Source organism: Equus caballus, chromosome 10 (genome assembly GCF_041296265.1).
Source record: "Equus caballus isolate H_3958 breed thoroughbred chromosome 10, TB-T2T, whole genome shotgun sequence".
Lineage (NCBI taxonomy): Eukaryota > Metazoa > Chordata > Mammalia > Perissodactyla > Equidae > Equus > Equus caballus.
In genome coordinates, this window is record NC_091693.1 from 84,859,832 (window position 1) to 84,882,373 (window position 22,542).

A 22,542-nucleotide genomic window follows, 5' to 3' on the forward strand; every position below is an offset into this window, starting at 1 on the left:
TGAGCCACGAGCTTGCTGAGGACCTACTAGGGGCAGAGGACAAAAATGTGAATGCCTACACCTTTCTAATTCTGCTATGAAAGGTGAGGGCACTGGAATGTACCTCCTGAGGGTCACGTTATGGAGAATTAAATGAGTTTTTGGTGAAGGTTTAAATTTGTGGATGTCATTCTCAAAACACAGGTGACCTTGGAAGCCCATCCTCTATAGTCCTGCAGAAATACAGAAAGGACATACCCAGCTGGCCAAGTGGTAAGAGTCAAGTGACCCCCCCTGCCCTCCCGCTGCTACTTTATTCTTCTTTTGCCTGTTGCTGGTGGTGGTAGATAGAAAGGATTCTCATTTATTTCATTTATTGGTGCTACTATTTTAATCCACTGATAGCCAACAAATGATTTTGTGGTCAACTAGTTGTGCAGGGGCCTCAGTTTGTGTGGGAAGTTAACTGTCTCATAGGCAGGAACCTTGATAATGGGGTGAAGAGCCACATGCAGGAGAGCTCGTCATGGTTTATTTATCAGTTAATGCAGCACGAAATAACTAGGCCTTTATTGTTTAAATTCAAGAAATTGAACATTTTCTCAAACTGTATGCTTTTTAGCCACAATAAGTAAGAATATACTGGCAATAAATACATGTTTCTTGGAAGATTAAGCTCTTTCTGTTGCTACACAGGAACGTTTGTGACATTAAACATTACTGTAGGTATTGTAGGATTAACAATGTTGTAGATATTCTCCAAAGTAGTTTTTGCTGAATTCTTTGTAAGACTTGTTTTCTTTGAATTACCTAATTTCTCCAGGCGAGCTTCCTAGAGGGAATGGCCGTGAGCAGGAATGTTATTGCACAGGCTTCCTGACCAAAGCAGTTTATCTATCTCATTAAGTCAACCTCAAAAGAAAACTTAATGATGAAGTAGACACCTCTATAACTAATTAGAAAACGTTTCACTTGCTCTTTTCCTATTGCAGATTTTCCCATTTTGGAGTACATTGCTTTTATGTAGAATGAAAGAGGTGAATGTCCAGAGATGAACCATCCTGCCTCATGAAGTAGTCAGCTTCCTGTCCCTAGAGGCATTTAAGCACAGGATGAGGAGCCACAACTAGTGATGCTGGAGGGGAGAAGGGAGTAGCTAGTGAATGGATACACTGACCGCTCTTGACTTTCTAGCCCTGACATTCTGTGACGCTGAAAATAAAATAGTATTAGTGTGTATTTTAACAAGACATATTTTAATTTTAGAAGTGTGTATTTTAACAATGCACACATTTTACTTTTATATATGAAATTATGTTTCAATATAGTCTTTTTGGGTGGAATGACTTAGCAGGACCATTTATAGTATCCATTTCATAAATGTGAGTGGAATCTCAAGATAGTTTGTTTCTGATGATTTGGAATTTGATGGTATAACATTAATATATAAATTGAGGTAAACAGTGTTAATTTCATGTCTGGTGAATACTTCCATTTTTGAACCTTAATTACTGTGGTGCTTATTGTTCAGTTATACTCAGGGAAGTCTGTATTTAGATTTTCCAATTCTCCAGAAGGTTTCCTAGAAATCCTATAGCCTTACGCTTTGCTCTTCTCATTTGTGCTTCAATGCACTGACTTTGAGGTTATCTTTAGTGTGTGTGCTCTATCTCCTTACACCTCAGATTTCAAACACCTCATACACAGGACAGGACCCAGGTCGTATACCTCTCTTTGCAACACCAGACCCTAACATGCTGTCTTACCCAGAGGAGGCATGTTCTAAATGTTTGTTAGAGAAGAGAATGATACACATTTCCTGTTAGGTTTTGAGTATGAGAGAACTTCAGTATAAGTCCAGCCTATCAAGGGACAGAATTTGGAATGACTCTGGTTACTGAATGTACCAGAGAAACATTTTAACAGGTTCTCACTTGGGTGCTACAGCACAGGCCCCAGGAAGTGTGTGATGAGGAACCTCCCATCAGGGGCAGTAACACTCATTTTCCTTCTTTGCCGTAGAAATGTGTTTGCACGCAGGGGACAGAGCGTGACTCTAGTTCTGCTCTGCCTGTTGAAAACCACTGGCCCATCCCTTGGAAGGTGGTTTTTACTGTAGAAGGAGCACAGGACTCGTGGTAGGGAGACCTGGACTATAAACCCAGCTCTGCCACCAACATCCTGTCTGACACTGGGAAGCTGCTGACATCTCTGGGCCCAATTCCTCATATTTAAGAAGCGGTGGTAAACTACCAACAGCTTGAACGTTTATTTGTTTTTTCCCCATTTGTCTCTTATAGCTAAGAGTCTAGGAAATAAATATTATAGATATGATTCGGTTCCTTCTTCTTCCTCTCTCCTCCTTCTCCTCCTCCTCTTCTTCCTTTTCTTTTTAATGTATTGAGTGTGTGCTGTGTGACAGGTGCTATGCCAGGATCACTCGGAAAACAGCTTATGAAATGAAACTATTAGAAAATAAATACTTCCCAACTGTCCTGTTTAAGAGAGGAAGTGGCTGAAAGCCAGTAGTTTGGGGGAGTTCTCAGTTATGGTCCTCCAGGGGTGCTGTGGGGCCAAGAGCAGGTAGGAGGCTGGGACCCCGAGCTGCTCATTATCTGCTGCCCCCCTCTGGAGCTATGAAGTGCACCCAGATCATGGTGCTCTGTGTAACCAGAGACTAAGTTTTGCATGTGATTTCTCTGGGTAATGTTGGGGTAGCAGCAGTGACGGTGTGCAATATAAAACATTTAGTCATAGTCACTAAAGATTAGATGTTTACTTTATTAAATAATGTGCACCCAAGAGGTTTTTGATTCTAAAATAAAGTAGGGGAAGATGAAAGCAAATGCTAATGGTTACTACCTCCCTGGGCCCCTTTGTTAATTCCTAGGTTATATGGTGACTGAACTTCCTTTTGTTGCTGTTCTCAGACCTTTTTAGAGTTTGCCTGGATTCTGTGGTCAAATGTTGAATACCTTTCATTGGGAGTAGCAAGACTGTAGACCTTTTCCCAGCCCCTTGTGCAGTCCCTGGTTGCTGTGAGCTCCACCCAGTTGCCCTGTCAGGCAAGTGACATGAGCTGTCCCTGTGTCTTCTTTCCTGGGGGCCATGTAAAAAAGGAGTGGGGAAGCTGATGTACATAAAGCTTTTGGCTAATAGAAGAAAGCTTCGTATATTGCCCTTTCCTGGGGTATTTGCATTTTAACGAGACTAAGTTATGCCAAGTGCTCTTGGGAAGTATTGGTAAAAATGATAAATTAAGCAGTGGTATTGACTTAGTCCGAAATAATCTGTAACGGAGGAATTTCGGCAACTAGTAAAACTCTTTCAGGGCATCTGATAAATCACTTCCTGTAGATAATTGCCTTCTGTTTAATTAAGTCGGCCCTGCCTAATATGTAGGTCTTGGAGCTTTCATCCACAAACTTCAGATACCCACAGTAAAGAAACTCAAAAGAGCCCCAAACTCTCAGTGCTGAGAGCAGGGGGTTTTGGAGGCAGATGGACTCAGCTTGCATCTTTGGTTCTAACATTTACTATGTAACTTCTCTAAGCCTCTGCGCCCTCATCTCAAAGGTCTACTCATTGTGAGAATTAAATAAGCCACTGTCTATAAAATACCTGGCACTGTGGTTGGCGTATAATAGGCCCAGTAAATATAATTTCTCTGTAACAAATGAGAGTGCACTGTGTAACTGTAGTCACCTTAGACGTCAGCTCGACAGAACCGTGGGTTTATTTTCATCATGCTCAGGAGGGGAACAAATGGACTTAGAATTTCTGATCTTGAATTGTTGAGTGGACTGACAAGATTTATCTGTGTAGCATCCTTTCCTTTGGGGGGTCCCTCTCCTTCTCTTTGGGACTCTGTCTATCATGATGCCTTGTTTCCTGCCCTAGGAGAGACCTGTGGTCCAAGCAGAGTTAACTGGAGCCTTCCCTAAGATTTGTACAGGGTCTGTCTTCCTTTGGATTTTGAGTGGGAAAGATTTAAGCGTAAGATTTCTAGTTGGTAGGGAGTGAGGGGGAATCTTCCTGACTGTGAAACCAGCACAGAAGAAAGAGGCCTGAGAAGGAGAGAGAAAGAGACAGTCTTGATATTGTTTGAGCCTCTGAGTTCAGCCATGACTAAGACCTTCTCCTTTACATGAAGCAATAAATCCTCCCCTTTTCTTTGCTTAAACTTGCTTGAGCTACATTTTTGTCACCTGTACAACCCAATGGCTTCAGATACTATTCTAGAGGACACTCAGTGTATGTAAGAGTAGACCTATTCTGGAACAAATATTTCCAAACCTAGTAAAGAAGTGAAACTCTGATTTCTTCTGAAGCTTCGTGTTCCATTTTAGTGGCAGTGAAACTTAGCCTTGAGTGCGAGCTGTTAGGAAGAGTAAATCAGTTCCCTTCAATCAGTGTTGTTGAGCACATCCCACTGGGAAATTCTGAGCACGTTGCACTTGTAAAGTTAATGGGAGGTACCGTGATGATACATGGTCCTTGTTGTTGGAGGATTTCTCTTTAATTTATGTGACTTTTAAAAAGGAGTGTGTTGGATCCCAGTGTGTATTATTGTCCTGAACCGAAAAAGCCAAGGTAGACATTCTGGATGCTCTCAGTCTCAGCCCTTCCGTCCCGGGGAAGTTATGCAGCTACGTCAGCCAAGTCCAGTGAGAGCGAGTTAATCGCCCCCAGAATGGAAGTTACCTCAAGCTCCTATCACAGGCAGCGGTTACCGCTTGACATGGGCAAACACAGTTTCTACAACAGCAAATAAAGTTTCCTATAACAGACATTTATAATGTCAGTGGTACAAGTTAACAGACCTTGGAACTATTAAGACCAGCCTTTCTGTTATATAGTAATGTTCTTTGCCCTTAGCAAATAGTCATAGGCAAAAACTGAACTCTGTGATGAAAATGTGAAGAATGAGTAAGGTTTTAATTTAAAATCTATGCTAACTAGGATATAAATGATATTAATTTTACTAAAGGCTGAGTTGAAGACACTTGAGGCTTATAATTCTCTGTTTCTACACACTGCCCCCAAAACTGATGAATTTAGTCAAGGGCGTTTGTAGACCTTAGACATATATACAGAAAAATTATAGCACCAGGGAGAAAGCGATGTAAAAACCAGATGCTTGTAGTGGATGGAGAGAGAGTTTCACATTCCCAAGAGAAACAGAGCTCGCCCAGCTGGTAAGCTGATGAGAGAGAGAAGACGGAATCTGACGGGAAGGGGGACCCACCTTTGTGACGTGTCTCAGCAGCCCCTCCCGGCGCCACTCCTCTGACTTTGTGGTTAGATAGTTGGTGTTGGCATTTGCTGTGTACATTACATCAAGTTTCAATTTGATGGCTCACATCTGACTGTTAGAGCAAAAATGAAATTCACACTTTCTAAGCATTTAAAATATTCAGCTAAAGTTAGCTGTGAAGCTCAGCTTTTCAGAGTTATGATTGATGTTTGTGATAGCTAATAAACTGGCAAGCAGACGATCTGTTAATCTAAGACTTTCTGTCTGGATCTGTAGCAGTCAGACCTTATTTAGGAGTCTGACGAGCGGGAGTGTTCCTAAGGAGGGAGGCCAGGATGGAGAGAGCCAGGAAACTGCATCCTAAGGGGACGCTGAGGGACTCCAGCTGCTTAGCAAAGGGGAGAGAAGGCAGATGAAGTAGTTGTCTTAAAATATTTGAGGAGCTGGCCTGGTGGTCCAGTGGTTAAGTTCACACACTCTGCTTTGGTGGCCCCAGGCTTGGCCATTTTGGATCTCGGGTGTGGACCTACACACCAGCTGTCAAGCCATGCTGTGGCAGGTGTCCCACGTATAAAAGTAGAGGAAGATGGGGACGGATGTTAGCTCAGGGCCAGTCTTCCTCAGCAAAAAGAGGAGGATTGGTGGCAGATGTTAGCTCAGGGCTAATCTTCCTCAAAAAAAAAAAAAAAAATTGGAGAATTCTTTAATGTGGAAGGAAGGAAGAGTTATTCTCTCTGGCTCCAGGGGGCAGAATCAGGACAGTGAGTGTTAGTTTTAACACATTTTCTTGTGGTGATTTTAGAAGCCAAATGGTAAAGATACATTAAACTGGGTAGTATTCTAAATATGTTTACAATAACTCTTTCTTTCTTTTTTTGTGAGGAAGATTGGCCTGAGCTAACATCTGTTCCCAACCTTCCTCTTTTTGCTTGAGGAAGATTGTTGCTGAGCTAACATCTGCGGCAATCTTCCTCTATTTTGTATGTGGGATGCTGCCACAGCGTGGCTTGATGAGTGATGTGTAGGTCCACACCCAGGATCTGAACCCACGAACCCTAGGCTCCCGAAGTGGAGTGCGTGACCTTAACCACTATGCCACTGGGCTGGCCCCAATAACCCTTGTTTTAAATAATAAAAATACTGAAATGGAGTCCTAAAATACAGAGAAGTTATCATAGTCAAATTTTGCATTAATAATTCTTAATACATTGCCTAAAAGAGGATATTTTCAGGAAGAGTTTTCAAACTGTTTTAAGCCACCAAACTCTTTCTTTAAAGAGAAAACCAAAATTTTTATATAAAAAAAACCTGTATGCCTCTTTTTATTTCTTATTTTACAATAACTATTAAATGGATATTTTAAATTAGTACCTTAAGGATCAACAAACTTGCTTTAAAACAGAAATATAGTATACACCTTAGAGCTCTTGTCTAGGTACATTGCTGTATCTGTTTACCACATCAAATGTTGATTATTGAACTTGATAGTAACAGCTGGCAGTTGGTATCAGTAAGTCCTAGAGATACCAAGCTAAAGTATGTTGCCGATTGTATGGTTGTCTTTATTACAAAATTTTTATGACAATATTTTGTCCAAATTAAGATTTATTTTAAATTAATTGTCTCTAACATGAGTGTAGTAAATTTAAGATAAAAATTCATTGTGATGCTATCGTGTACCCACTACTGTATACTATACTCTATACTTTACTTAATTTTCAATGTAAATTAGATTTATAGACTTTTAGGTTTTATAGAACCTAAAAATGTATACATAGAACTACATGAAATTTGTATATTAAATCAAAAGCCATAAACAAATTGTTTTATGGGGAAGCAAGTTCATGAAATATACAGTTTTTCTAAAAAAAATCAGCCTCATATCTGCTCCCAGCTTTGCACCCTTTGCCTTTGTCATTCATGTCTTAGTTCTCTGTGAAAAGGAGATTGTGGGGGAAAAATACAGAAGTAGTTTGTGTCAGTTAGGATCCAGTCGGGAAAATAGGAATTACACCAGTGATTTTAACAGAAAGAATTTAACGTAGGGAATTAAACAAGACTTCGAGGAATAAAGGGTGAAAGGCAATACTGAGAACAACAAAAACCTTCAGACTGGGGTCACTGGAGGTGGGGTGGCCCATGGAGCCGAGACCCAGACCTTCAAGGAGGAGTTCCTGTCTCCCAGGAGGAGCCCCAGAATACAGGAAAGGGACCTGCGAAGCTAGGATTTGGCTTCTAAGGAGGGGACACTGGCCAGCTTTGCTGTTATCTTGTGGGAATGCAATGAGGCTGATTCCAGGAGTGAGGAAAAAGATGAAAACTGGAACCAACTGCTGCTGGAGCTACTGGCTGCTGCCAGGGGGACGAGCCATAGCTGGGGCCACACCAGGGACGGGAGCAGTGAGCAGATCCCCAAGGGCAAGCTCCTCTTCCTTGTGCAGCTGTGCAGGGTCCCTCTGCAGCCCCTTCATGGAAGAACCTGATGGATCTAGCTAGCCGGGGAGAGAGACTGTTTGCTGCCTTCCAGCTCCTGCATCAGAAAGCTTAGTGGGGAAGGTGGGTTCAGAGCTCAGAGACGGTAGTTTAGTTCCTGGCACACAGGTGTGGGCTTTGGTTTCACAATATCTTTTTTTTTTTCCCATTGTTCCAAGGTAAGCATTTAGTTTTTGTCAATTTGTGGCCCTTATTTCTTTTGGGACAAAAATAATAATGATATTAATTAATGGTGTATAAAATTCCGCAAGTTTTTATAAATTATATAGACATGTGAATCTTTCAAAAGAAATACAGTTAAAAAAATAGGTATGCTACAGTAATTCAAACTAATCGTTGATAAGATGTTTCTAAAGAAAATCCCACCCAGATAAATTTAACAAACTTAAAAAGAACACATTATTTTAAATTAATTCATCAACAGGATATGAAAATTCTTTAAAAATAGTGTATTCTTTTAAAGTTTGTTAAGTATGTGTTGCCAGTCTTACAGTGTGATTTTTTGATGAGTATTTCTTTTTTTTCCCCAGTTTCATTGAAGTATAATTGACATACAATTTTGGTGAATATTTCTTTAAACCAGTTCTTCTGCCAGATTAGTGATGTTCCCTGTCAAAGTATGATTTAGGGACAGGTTAGGTATGAGATTGGGATGGAGTTAACCTGCACCTGGGCGACATGAGGGTTTGGAAAGGATGAGCTGAGCGCTCGCGGCTTTGGGGGTTAAAGGAAACCAAAGGCTCTGATGCCAGGAGGCCGAGGCAGTTGGTGGAGTGTTCGGTGGGGAGCTGAAAAGTTGGAAGAATTCTTAAAAAGGTCTGGGAACCAGTTGATCAGAGCAGATATAGAAAAGGGCAGCAACAAGAGTCCAGGCAGTGAGGGGATAGAGTCTGAAGTCACATATATCAAGGCAAATTTATTCTTTTTTAATTAAATGGGAGAACTTATTGGCTCATGCATGTGAGCAATGAGAACGGTAGAGTTGACCTTGAGACTGACCTACAGGCATTGTCAACCCTCCATCTCTCCTTTCAGTTTCTGTGTTCTCACCTCTCAGGCTTTGCTCAATGATAGGGATATGACTTCCAGCAGCTCTGGGGAGCATTTTTAATGCTCAATATTCAAGTAGGATGAGTTTCTTTCTCCTAATTCCCATATATAATCTAAGAGAAGGTATAGGTTGTAAACTGCCCAACCCTGGAGGATACTATATATGTCAAAGACATTGTAATTTATGTATTATGGCATGAAATACCTTTATATACTAACAAAGGCAGTATATTATGCAAAATTCCCAAGAGATAGAAATGAAGTGTCTTGAGGAAGAGACACCTTAAACATGTTTACATGGGGCACCATATGGACCAGTGGTATCTCTGGTGGACCAGCAGCCCTGCTGGAGCCATATAGAAGGTGAGCCATTATTGGAAGGGGAGAAGTGAAGTGGACGCTCTTACCAGAAGGGGTGGAGGGTGGGTGAGGAAGGGATTTGGGGCAACCTGTTATGAAGTGGATGTGGCCTGGAGCCTATGGGGGTGGTCAGCAGTGGAGTAGTCACTGATCCTGAGGAACCATGGTTTGCTTTTTTGACTCTTGACGAGGAGAACCACCATGCCTCCCCTTGCCCTCTGAATGTTGGGAAACTCAGAATCCAGTCCACAGCTCTCATAATCTGCAATTCTGTGATCTCTGTTTCCCTCCATTCTTTACTTGCTATTATAATTTATGTCTTTTCTTGGTCCTGATTTTTACGTTTTACTTATAGTGTATCTTTCACTGCATTTTTTTGCCATTAATTATCTCAGATCTGGTTGGGATTGGACAATGAATGGGTGAATGGATGGAAACAAGCACAAAGGGTATGACATTTACCACATGTGCCTAACGTATGTTCTGAAGTAGATATGTTCCTGGAAAGTTGCATGTAAACTAAACTTGATATGATTATTTTTATCAGATGTGATGTTCAAATACAGAAAATCACTATTTTTAACACCTCACATTTCAGTTTGGTGCATCTAGAAACTGAAAACCGTCTGTATCTCACTGTTTGAGCTGCAATCTGTTCCGATGTCTGCTGGGAGGCCTTCTGCAAGATCAATAGCAGTAGCTCTTCTCTTTACCTAGGAAGGAACATGACTTAGTCACAGAAGAATGTACATGCAAGCTATAGAGAAGAGTGCATAAATTTCTTGTTTGCAACTATTCCAACATTGTTTCAAGAAACATACTGTATAAAGTGGGTAGTTTGCCCATATCCTGTTTGCTCCCGGGATGTATAGCAGAGAGCTCATAAACAAATAGCCTTGTAATCTTACACATTGAAAGAGGATCGTGGTATCCCTTTCATTTAAATCAAAACAGTAATAGCAGTAGCTAATTTTATTGAATACTTACTGTAAGGGGAGCGCTGTGTTCAGTGCTGTGTATTATTACCTTATTTGATTTTCACAACAGCCCTATGGTAGGGAACTGCTATTATCCTTGGTTTCCAGATAAAGAAAGTGAGCCTTTGCAGGATTAAGCTAGCGAATGGAGGAGCTAGGATTCTAGTCCAGGTATTCTGACTCGATAACGTAACAGGACGCATTATAAATATTTTCTGGTTGGAAGTCTCATTTTAGAGCTAAAAATGTCATAGACAATATCATAGGAATAGATTTCCAATGGCCAGATGTACAGCAGCGTCATGGTATAATGGCAAGAGTGTGGTGTGAGTCCCAACTCTGTCATGTTTCAGTTGTGCAGACTTGGGCAAGTCTCTTGGCTTTGCTGACCCTTGGTTTCTCGTAGGTAACAGAGTGATAATAATAGTGAGCTTTTGATTTAAACGTGTGAAAAAAAAGCCAGGCACATAATAGGCACTTAATATTAGGTAGGCTTGTCATTAATAAAAAGATCCATAAATACAATTATTGCAATGGAATAAAGCAGTGTTAGGTTCTTTGTGTTATGAACGTAACGTAAGTGTGCAGAGTCTTGGGACTCGATATGCAGGATGCTGGGTCTTAGAAGACGCTGGTGATGAAGGAGCGTGGCTCCTCAGCCTCCTCCTTTCCTGGGAAGCGACTCTAAGCAGCTGCAGTGGGGCGGGCTCTTCAGAGAGAAACAGTGGGCATGATTGGGGGCAAGACTGGGATCATCTCTGATTTCCTTCTAACCATCTTTTCGGTGCCCTGCTTTGCCTGGGACATCAAGTCGCCTTTCGGGTGGCCTGGAGAGGAAGCCCAGTGTGACAGTGATTGCTCCTTGTCTACTCTGGTACCACGTGTGCATGTTTCTTACCGATTCCTGAAATTCCTTTGACTGGGGGCAATTCTTCCATAGTTAGAGATCAAGAGCTTGAGAACCAAACTCAACTGATGGAAGAAGTGAATTTACATTTGCATCCCACCGGCGCATCACTCAACAAGTTTAAATGTTGGTTTCATCTCCTAGAGTAAGAATTCATGTATTTAGAGAACTTTAATGACCAGGAGATATCACCAAAGAGAACTTTAAAACCGTTTGATTTTCGTCTGAATGCTTTTTGTAATCTCTAGTAAATTGATGGTCTTAGGTCACTGAGAAGATAAACGTATATCCTAAGTTACTTTCTTCAATCATTCTTCCTGAGGCTAAGGCAATAAATTTATGAGTTCATCACGCTTCAGTTTTTTTCTTTTAAATGTGACAAGACTGCGTTTAAGGAACACAAGGGGCAGTACAGGCGAGGGCGGCCGTGGTAGGGGGTGGGAGTGAGCAGTGACACGGACCCTGGGACCTCTCCCCTCTCTAGGGACTCACACTGTCCTCCTTGGAACCTCTCAATAGTCCCATGGGGACAGGAGAGCAGGATGATGATGGGCCCCATTTTACAGGTGGGAAAACTGAGTTTTAGTGCTTAGAACTCAGTGCTCAAGTATGTGCTCGGTTTCTTTCTTTATTTTTATTATGTGCCGAGAAGAATGGCAAAAGGATGACCTTAAATTATCAGTTTTCTCTTGATTTTATTTTCCTGATTAATCCTCTTCTCTTCATGTTTTCTTTAGCATTTTCCATTCTCTACCTGACTCACTAGGATTGCTTTTATAATACCCAATTGACTCGGTCCACAGATTGCTCATATTCACAAGCAAAATACGCTAACTAGTTAGTTCTGTGCACCTGGATGTTCATGGTCAGACTTTAAAATTAGGTTTCAGAAGCCATCAAAGAAAACAAACAGTGCCATTTTAACTTATTTTATATGTTGGCTAGTTGAATAATTAGCGTGAAAATTTTGCAGGGTAAAACTCATTCCACATGCTCATCCGAAAAGGGTTTGGTTTAGGATTAGAGAGCTGAGTTCAAAAGAGCTATGTTTGAATACTTTTAAAAAAATATTTCTTTCAACCTGTGATATTTAAAACATTTATGATACCCTTGATCACATTGTAGTGATGCTTGTATTTTGGGCCCTCTCACTAAGCGTAGTGCCTGGTCATTTGAACTGAACCTGAAACAAGGTGGAGCAAAATCACTGGGGCACACTGATGTTTTCCTATAAAATAATAGGAATGTTCTGAGGCCCAAGCTTATATTCTTAAACATTAGCAGTGTCCTGAAAATCGAATTTTCTTTTAGCATTATACCTCATGGGTTGAAATAAGCAATTCCTTGAAGACAAGCCTTAATAACCTGTGTACGTCTCGGAATCTGGAAGTGTAATTTGATCATCGTAGGCGCTCTGGAATAAATGATGTGCAGGCTCCTCGGTATGTCCTCCAGGAGCCCTCACAGCCTCTCCCCTGCACACGTTTGCTGCCTCATCTTTCTCCTTCCCTCCCACCTCATCAGTCACTTTAGACCAAGCTCCACAGTTACCCAAACAAGCAGGCCGGTCTTACCTCCCTGCCGTACCATTTCGACCCTGGCCCTCCTGATAAACACTTACTCATTTTACAAAATCCTGCTCCAGCATCACCTCCTGCATGAAGCTTTCTTTCGATGTTTTCCCCTGGATAGAATTGACCACTTTTTACTTTGTGTACCCACTCTATATGGTACATCTTTCCTTCAGAGCATTTTTGATCTCTTATTTCTTAACATGTGTTTCTACCTCTACTGAATTGCTGGAGTCCTGAAGGCAGGGCCCATGTCGGATTCATTTCTGTATTCATAGCAGCAATGCTTGTCACAAATAGAGGATGCTCGGGGAGTGTGTGTGGAAGGAAAGATGGAAGGGAGAAAAGAAGAGAGGAAGGAAGGAAGGAAGGAAAGGAGGGAGGGAGGAAGGGATTGTCCTGCATTAATTGATATCCATCATTTACTCTAAACATTTCAATCTGGGAATGAAACCTTCCAAAATTTTCTTTCCCAATCAACCAATCATTAAATTATGTCTTATTTCTCACACGTACTTCCATTTCCTCACGGTGGCTGTGCTCCAGAGAGCTGTGGAGCATCTGCCCGGGGGTGGGTGTCCTAGATGAGGTAATCTTCCTGATTTCGAGGGAGAGCTGCAGACTCCCGTCACCTCTACTGTGTGATCTTAGACAATTGATGTAACCTCTTGTGTCTCATTGTTCTTACTTGTCACATCAGGGAAATAACAACTCCTGTACCTCATAAGCCTTCTGTGAGAACCAAATGAGATAATGTTTCTGAAAGCACTTTGGAAGTGTGAAGCATTATCTAAACGAATGGAAGGAAGTATTCTTGTTATTGCCATTAGTGACCTGGCACCATGGGCATTTTCTCGGCCTGTAGAAACTTCCCATCTGCGTGTGTCCTTATTACTTATAAAAGAGGCAAAGTGATATCTACAGTTGTGATTTATGCACCAGATTAGATTGATGGCAATGTTTACGCTGCTCATTGGTGAACATTGCTTTGAGAACAGGAAAGTGAGTTTTATTTCTACTTGAATCAACTCCTAGCTCAGAATATCAGCCAAAAAAAAAAGTACATATTATTGTAAGCAGGTCTGTTGGCTAAACAAATGAAAATTAATTCCAACTAGTCATGCTTTTAAATTTCATGCAGAAGTCTCTTAAAATAGATGATAATACATTATGTGAACATAATACTTTTAAGATTCTAAACAATGTTCATTTTCTGGCCTCCTTGTTTTCCTGCCAGACAAGAACATGATGACTTGAAAATTTATTTTGACACATTGGAAACTGTATTTCTTCTTTGTCATAAGAATAATTTTTCAACAATAGTCATACTTCCGTTGATACTCCTTTAGCCTAGGACTTGTGTCTAGAATGTCTGCTTTTTTAATCCGTGCTCAAAATTGCACCTCTCAGTCAGCTTTGCACAGAAGGATGTACAGTGGTCCAAACAATCAGGGATCCTGAGAACTCACATTCCAAGTGGGACAAATATAGGAATCAAAATTCAGGGAGGACACACCCTGGGTTTGTACGTAAGAGAGAGCAGTTTATGATAGGGAACAGGAGAGGGGAGCATACAGACCATACGAGGCAAAACAAGTGAGCAAAACAAAACACAGTGAACACCGTGCCCTTGAAAGAAATGTCAACAACAGAGTGTTGATGATCACTTGTCAATCAGAGTACTGGGTACCAATTTAGTTGGCACTGTTTGAGCAGATTGGAGCAAACGATACATGTCTGATACACTGAAGGGGAGAATTAAAACAATTTGGGTCTTATTCATGCTTGGAAACCACCCCAGTCTGTTTCACTGGAAATTATTCGTCAGATTTTGATATTGAGCACAACAGAAAAATTTGATTCCGAAGGAAAGCAGCTGAGGGTCTGAGGCCTGCAGATGGGAGGCATTGCAGAATCTACAGTTGAGATGTGTATCTTAGAACAGAGAGTGGAGCTGAGAAAGTCATCCTCGTTACCAGCTGCATGCCAGATGCAGAGTGACAGGGCGCCAGTCCATTCAGTGAGTCCACAGGCTGACCCCAACAGGTCCCTTAACGGTCCCTCGTCGTGGGGAAGAAACTGTTCTCTTTAGTATTTTTTAAAATTTAGGTATAATTTATGTACAGTAAAATTCACTTTTTTATGTGCAGTTCTGAGTTTTAATCAACACAAGGAGTCCTATAACCACCACCACAGTCGAGAGGTGAACAGTTCCATTACCCCCAAATCTTCTCGTGCCCCCTTAGAGTGAACCCCTGCCCTCATGCCCAGCCCTGGTCTGTTTACAGTACTGGTAGTTTTATTTACCTTTTCTAGAATGTCACATAAATGAAATCGACCGTATGCAGCCTTTGACTGGCTGCTTTCACTCAGCGTGATGTACGTTAGATCCATCTGTGCTGTTGCGTCTATCAGCATTCATTCCTTGGTGTTGCTGAGGACGCTTCCTTGGTGTGGCTGTACTACGGCTTATTGATTCATGCACTAGTTTGGGGCAATTATGAATAAAGAGCTACTACAAACATTCATGTATAGGTTTTTGTTTAACATATGCTTGCATTCCACTTGCTTTCAATTTTACCTAGAAGTGAGATAGCTGGGTTGCATGGTAAGAATATGGGTAACTTTCATAAGAAAAACTTTTATAAAAAATTTCCCAATGTTTTTTACAAATTGGCTATACCATTTTTGCATTCCCACCAGCCACAGGAGTTCCAGTTGCTTCATATCCCCACCAAGACTTGATGTTGTCAATCTTCTTTTAAAAATTATTTATTTATTTTCAGATTGGCACCTGAACTAACAACTGTTGCCAATCTTTTCTTTTTTCCTGTTTTTTTTCCCCAAATCCCCCCAGTACATAGTTGTATATTTTAGTTGTGGGTTGTTCTAGTTGTGACATGTGGGACACCGCCTCAGTGTGGCCTGATGAGCGGTGCCATGTCTGCACCCAGGATCCGAACCTGCAAAACCCTGGGCTGCCGAAGTGGAGCGTGGGAACTTAACCACTTGACCGTGGGGCCGGCCCCGATATTGTCAATCTTTTAATCTTTGTGATTTTAATTTTAGTGGGTGAGTAGCCGTATCTCTTGACTATAATTGGCATTTCTCTGATGGCTAATGATGTTGAGTATCTTTTCACGTGTTTGTGGGCCATCTGTAGTTTTGTTTTAAAGTAACCTTCAATTCTTTTGGCCATTCTTTATTTGGCTGTTAGTCTTCTTATTAAGTTGGGAGAGTGCTTTTTGTATTCTGGATATGCCTTCTTTAATGAGTATGTTTTGCAAATATTTTCTCCCAGTCCGTGGTTTGCTTTGTTTTTCCTTAACAGTGTCTTAAGAAGAACAAAATTTTCCATTTTGATGAAGCCCAATTTGTCATTTTGTTTTTTGTAGATTGTGCTTTTGGTGTCCTATTTAAGAAATCTTTGCCTAATCCAAGGTCGCTAAGAAGCTCAATATTTTCTTCTAGTCACTTTATACTCTTAGCTCTTATATTAGGTCTCTGACCCGTTTTGCATTAATTTTTATACATGGTGTGAGGTAAGAGTTGTGGTTCTTTTTTTTGCATATGGCTGTACTGGTGTTCTAGCACCATTTCTTTTTTTTTTTTTTTTTTTTTTTTTTTATTAATGTTATGATAGATTACAACCTTGTGAGATTTCAGTTGTACATTTTTGTTAGTCATGTTGTGGGTACACCACTTCCCCCTCCGTACCCTCCCCCCACCCCCCCTTTTCCCTGGTAACCACCAATCAGATCTGCTTCTCAATATACTAATTTCCACCTATGAGTGGAGTCATATAGAGTTCGTCTTTCTCTGACTGACTTATTTCGCTTAACATAATACCCTCGAGGTCCATCCACATTGTTGTGAATGGGCCAATTTCGTCTTTTTTTTTGGCTGAGTAGTATTCCATTGTGTATATATACCACATCTTCTTTATCCAATCATTAGTTTCTGGGCATGTAGGCTGGTTCCACGTCTTGGCTATTGTAAATAATGCTGCAATGAACATAGGGGTGCAACGGACTCTTGAGATATCTGATATCAGGTTCTTAGGATAGATACCCAGTAATGGGATGGCTGGGTCATAGGGTATTTCTATTTTTAACTTTTTGAGAAATCTCCATACTGTTTTCCATAGTGGCTGTACCAGTTTGCATTCCCACCAACAGTGTATGAGGGTTCCTCTTTCTCCACAACCCCTCCAACATTTGTCGTTCTTGGTTTTGGATGTTTTTGCCAATCTAACGGGGGTAAGGTGATATCTTAGTGTAGTTTTGATTTGCATTTCCCTGATGATTAGCGATGATGAACATCTTTTCATGTGTCTATTGGCCATATTCATATCTTCTTTTGAGAAATGTCTGTTCATGTCCTCTGCCCATTTTTTGATCGGGTTGTTTGTTTTTTTGTTGTTAAGCAGTGTGAGTTCTTTGTATATTATGGAGATTAACCCTTTGTCGGATAAGTGGCTTGTAAATATTTTTTCCCAATTAGTGAGCTGTTTTTTTGTTTCAATCCTGTTTTCCCTTGCCTTGAAGAAGCTCTTTAGTCTGATGAAGTCCCATTTGTTTATTCTTTCTATTGTTTCCCTCAACTGAGGAGTTACAGTGTCCGAAAAGATTCTTTTGAAACTGATGTCAAAGAGTGTACTGCCTATATTCTCTTCCAAAAGACTTATTGTCTCAGGCCTAATCTTTAGGTCTTTGATCCATTTTGAGTTTATTTTGGTGTGTGGAGAAAAAGAATGGTCAATTTTCAATCTTTTGCATGTGGCTGTCCAGTTTTCCCAGCACCATTTGTTGAAGAGACTTTCTTTTCTCCATTGTAGGCCCTCTGCTCCTTTGTCGAAGATTAGCTGTCCATAGATGTGTGGTTTTATCTCTGGGCTTTCAATTCTGTTCCATTGATCTGTGGACCTGTTTTTGTACCAGTACCATGCTGTTTTGATCACTGTAGCTTTGTAGTATGTTTTGAAATCGGGGATTGTGATTCCGCCGGCTTTGTTTTTCTTGCTCAGGATTGCTTTAGCAATTCGCGGTCTTTTGTTGCCCCATATGAATTTTAGGATTGTTTGTTCAATTTCTGTGAAGAATGTTCTTGGGATTCTGATTGGGATAGCATTGAATCTGTATATTGCTTTAGGTAGTATGGACATTTTAACTATGTTTATTCTTCCGATCCATGTGCAAGGGATGTCTTTCCATCTCTTTATGTCATCGCCTATTTCTTTCAAGAGAGTCTTGTAGTTTTCATTGTATAGATCCTTCACTTCCTTGGTTAAGTTTATCCCAAGGTATTTTATTCTTTTCGTTGCTATTGTGAATGGGATAGAGTTCTTGAGTTCTTTTTCTGTTAGTTTATTGTTAGTGTATAGAAATGCTACTGATTTATGCACGTTAATTTTATACCCTGCTACTTTGCTGTAGTTGTTGATTATTTCTAATAGTTTTTCTGTGGATTCTTTGGGGTTTTCTATGTATAAGATCATGTCGTCTGCAAACAACGAGAGTTTTACTTCTTCGTTACCTATTTGGATTCCTTTTATTTCTTTTTCCTGCCGAATTGCTCTGGCCAGCACCTCCAGAACTATGTTGAATAGGAGTGGTGAAAGTGGGCACCCTTGTCTTGTTCCTGTCCTCAGAGGGATGGCTTTCAGCTTTTGTCCATTGAGTATGATGTTGGCTGTGGGTCTATCATATATGGCCTTTATTATGTTAAGGTACTTTCCTTCTATACCCATTTTACTGAGGGTTTTTATCATAAATGGGTGTTGGATCTTGTCGAATGCTTTCTCTGCATCTATTGAGATGATCATGTGGTTTTTGGTTTTCATTTTGTTGATGTAGTGTATCACGTTGATTGACTTGCGGATGTTGAACCATCCCTGTGTCCCTGGTATAAATCCCACTTGATCATGGTGTATAATCTTTTTGATGTATTGCTGTAATCGGTTTGCCAAAATTTTGTTGAGGATTTTTGCATCTATGTTCATCAGTGATATCGGCCTGTAGTTCTCCTTCTTTGTGTTGTCCTTGTCAGGTTTGGGGATCAGAGTGATGTTGGCTTCATAGAATGTGTTAGGGAGTTCTCCATCTTTCTCAATTTTCTGGAACAGTTTGAGGAGAATAGGTATTAAGTCTTCTTTGAATGTTTGGTAGAATTCTCCAGAGAAGCCGTCTGGTCCTGGACTCTTGTTTTTGGGGAGGTTTTTGATTACCGTTTCTATTTCCTTACTTGTGATTGGTCTATTCAGATTCTCCATTTCTTCCTGATTCAGTTTGGGGAGATTGTAGGAGTCTAGGAATTTGTCCATTTCTTCCAGGTTGTTCAATTTGTTGGCATATAGTTTTTCATAGTATTCTCTTATGATCTCTTGTATTTCATTGGTATCTGTTGTGATTTCTCCTCTGTCATTCCTGATTTTATTAATTTGCGATTTCTCTCTTCTTTTCTTGGTGAGTCTGGCTAGGGGTTTGTCAATTTTGTTAATTCTTTCGAAGAACCAACTCTTTGTTTCATTGATCCTTTCTATTGTCTTTTTTGTTTCAATATCGTTTATTTCTGCTCTTATTTTTATTATTTCCCTCCTTCTACTGACTCTGGGCCTTGTTTGTTCTTCTTTTTCTAGTTCTGTTAGGTGTCGTTTGAGGTTGCTTACGTGAGCTTTTTCTTGTTTAGTGAGGTGAGCCTGTATTGCGATGAATTTCCCTCTTAGGACTGCTTTTGCTGCATCCCAAATGATTTGGTATGTCGTGTTCTCATTTTCATTTGTCTCCAGATAATATTTGATTTCTTCTTTAATTTCTTCAATGATCCATTGTTTGTTGAGAAGCGTGTTGTTTAGTCTCCACATTTTTGCACCTTTCTCTGCTTTTTTCTTGTAGTTGATTTCTAGTTTAATAGCGTTATGATCAGAAAAGATGCTTGATATTATTTCAACTCTCTTGTATTTATTGATGTTTGCTTTGGTTCCCAAAATATGGTCAATCCTTGAGAATGTTCCATGTGCACTTGAGAAGAATGTGTAACCTGCTGTTTTTGGATGAAGTGTTCTATATATATCTATTAAGTCCATCTGGTCTAATTTTTCATTTAATTCTATTATTTCCTTGTTGATTTTCTGTCTGGATGTTCTGTCCATTGGTGTTAATGGTGTGTTGAGGTCCCCTACTATTATTGTATTGTTGTTGATGTCTTCTTTTAGTTCTATTAAGAGTTGCTTTACAAATTTTGGTGCTCCTGTGTTGGGTGCGTATATATTTATAAGTGTTATGTCTTCTTGGTGGAGAGTCCCTTTTATCATTATATACTGTCCCTCTTTGTCTTTCTTTATCTGTTTTGCTTTGAAATCTACCTTGTCTGATATTAGTATAGCGACACCTGCTTTCTTTTGTTCATTATTAGCTTGGAGTATTGTTCTCCATCCCTTCACTCTGAGTCTGTGTTTGTCTTTGGGGCTGAGGTGTGTTTCCTGGAGGCAGCATATTGTTGGATCTTGTTCTTTGATCCATCCTGCCACTCTGTGTCTTTTGATTGGGGAGTTCAATCCGTTTACATTTAGAGTGATTATTGAGACGTGGTGGCCTACCACTACCATTTTGTGTCTTGTTTTCCGGTTTTCTTCAGTTTCCTTTGTTTCTCGTCCCATGGTTTAATCTGTTCTGATGTAGAGCTGCTACTCTCTGTTGTTGTCCTTCTACTTATCTCCTCTGCTCTTGGTTTTGTAGTCCCTTTCCTTTTTTGGATTTTTCAGGAATGAGGGTTTTCCTGAGGATTTCCTGAAGAGGAGGTTTTGTGGCAATGAACTCCCTTAATTTTTGTTTATCTGGGAAAGTTTTTATTTCTCCATCGTATTTGAAGGATATTTTCGCTGGGTAGAGAATTCTCGGCTGTAGGTTTTTGTCCTTCAGATTATTGAATATATCATTCCACTCTCTTCTAGCCTGTAAAGTTTCTGCTGAGAAATCTGCTGATAGCCTGATGGGGGTTCCTTTGTAGGTTAGTTTCTTTTGCCTGGCTGTCCTTAATATTTTCTCCTTGTCGTTGACTTTTGCTAGCTTCACTACTATATGCCGTGGAGTTGGTCTTCTTGCATTGATAAAGTTTGGAGATCTATTGGCTTCTGTCACCTGAAGATCCATCTCCCTCACCAGATTTGGGAAGTTCTCAGCCATTATTTCTTTGAATAGGTTTTCTGCCCCTTTCTCCTTCTCTTCTCCCTCTGGTATACCTATAATCCTTACGTTGCATCTCCTAATTGTGTCTGATAATTCTCGGAGAGTTTCTTCATTTCTTTTAAGTCTTGCTTCTCTCTCCTCCTCTGCCTGCAACAATTCTATATTGCCATCTTCCAAATTGCTAATTCTTTCCTCCATATTATCGGCCCTACTGTTCAGAGCATCTAGATTTTTCTTAATCTCCTCTATTGTGTTCTTCATTTCCAGTATTTCTGTTTGGTTCTTCTTTATCGTATCAAACTCTTTTGTGACATAGCTCCTGAACTCGTTGAGTTGTCGGTCAGAATTCTCTCTTAACTCAGTGAGTATTTTAATGATGGCTGTTTTGAAGTCATCATCATTTAGGTTATATATCTCATTTTCTTTGGGATTGTTTTCTGTGTATTTGTTACTTTCTTTCTGTTCTGGAGATTTGATGTATTTTTTCATATTGCTTGATGATGTTGATTTGTGCCTCCGCATGGAGATAGAGTTTAGTTGCTCCTTTCACTTGTTTCAGCTGTTGCGGTGGGGGGAGCAGCTGTTTATACTTCACCAACCAGGAACCCTGTCCGTAGTTGCTAACTGGGCCTGGGCCCCTCTTCGTAGCCACAGTGGCCCTTTGGATTCCCTCCTCTGCCGTGGGGGCCGTCACGGGGGGCTTCAGACTGCAGGTGCCTACTGTTGTTGCCCACCTAGATGCGCTCTCTCCTTGGGGTCTGCACCGGTGTTATGGGCTTTTCCAGCGGCCAGGGGTGGGATCACTTTTATTTGTCGCTCGGTTGCTGTCGGCACCCACCAAATCTCACTTGTCCTCTATGGGTCGCAGGAGAGCTATTGGCATCTTCTACAGTCTGTGGTTAGTACACCTAGCTATGCTGCTTTTGCCCTGGGGTCTTCCAGCCTTGTGGCTGGCGGCTGGGTGCCTTCTACTGGTGCTGTGCAGAGGCTTTCCCTAAGGCTTCTGTGAGCCTGTAGGGTTTCCCCCTAGGCTACTAAGCTGGGTCTCTGGAACTCTCTCCAGCCCCAGTCCTCTCCGAGATCTCCGGCAATCCCTAGTCCCACGGGGCAGGCAATGGCAGCTGGGGGACGCCCCACCCTCTGGGCTTCTCTCCGGGCCTCTGCCGGGAGCTCTGAATGCTCAGCGTGGCCCCTCTGCTACCGGCAGACAGAGAGTTTTGTCTGCTGCCCGGGCGGAGCTCCGGCGCTTCTCCACCGGATCGCCGGACCCGCCTTTGAAAGTTCCCCCGCCCCGGTCCTCTCCGAGATCTCCGGCAATCCCTAGTCCCACGGGGCGGGCAACGGCAGCTGGGGGTCGCCCCGCCCTCTGGGCTTCTCTCCGGGCCTCTGCCGGGAGCTCTGAATGCTCAGCGTGGCCCCTCTGCTACCGGCAGACAGAGAGTTTTGTCTGCTGCCCGGGCGGAGCTCCGGCGCTTCTCCACCGGATCGCCGGACCCGCCTTTGAAAGTTCCCCCGCCCCGGTCCTCTCCGAGATCTCCGGCAATCCCTAGTCCCACGGGGCGGGCAACGGCAGCTGGGGGTCGCCCCGCCCTCTGGGCTTCTGTCCGGGCTTCTGCCGGGAGCCCTGAGTGCTCAGCGTGGCCCCTCTGCTACCGGCAGACAGAGAGTTTTGTCTGCTGCCTGGGGGAGCTCCGGCACTTCCCCTCCGGGTCTCCGATCCGGCCTTTGAAAATTCCCCCGCCCCGGTCCTCTCCGAGATCTC

The 22,542-nt window shown here is 41.5% G+C and overlaps 1 protein-coding gene across 13 annotated transcripts in view; it reads left to right on the forward strand.

Annotated features, from left to right (window-relative positions):
- AKAP7 (A-kinase anchoring protein 7) overlaps window positions 1-22,542 on the forward strand; it is a 141,698-nt gene that overhangs the window by 100,199 nt on the left and 18,957 nt on the right. Inside the window, exon 2 of one of the 13 annotated variants that reach the window (XM_005596926.4) lies at window positions 184-252. The exons of the other annotated variants lie outside the window; for them this stretch is intronic. Within the exon in view, the coding sequence (XP_005596983.1) occupies window positions 184-252 (69 nt within the window). The remainder of the gene's footprint in view (window positions 1-183; window positions 253-22,542) is intronic. 13 annotated transcript variants of the gene reach the window in all.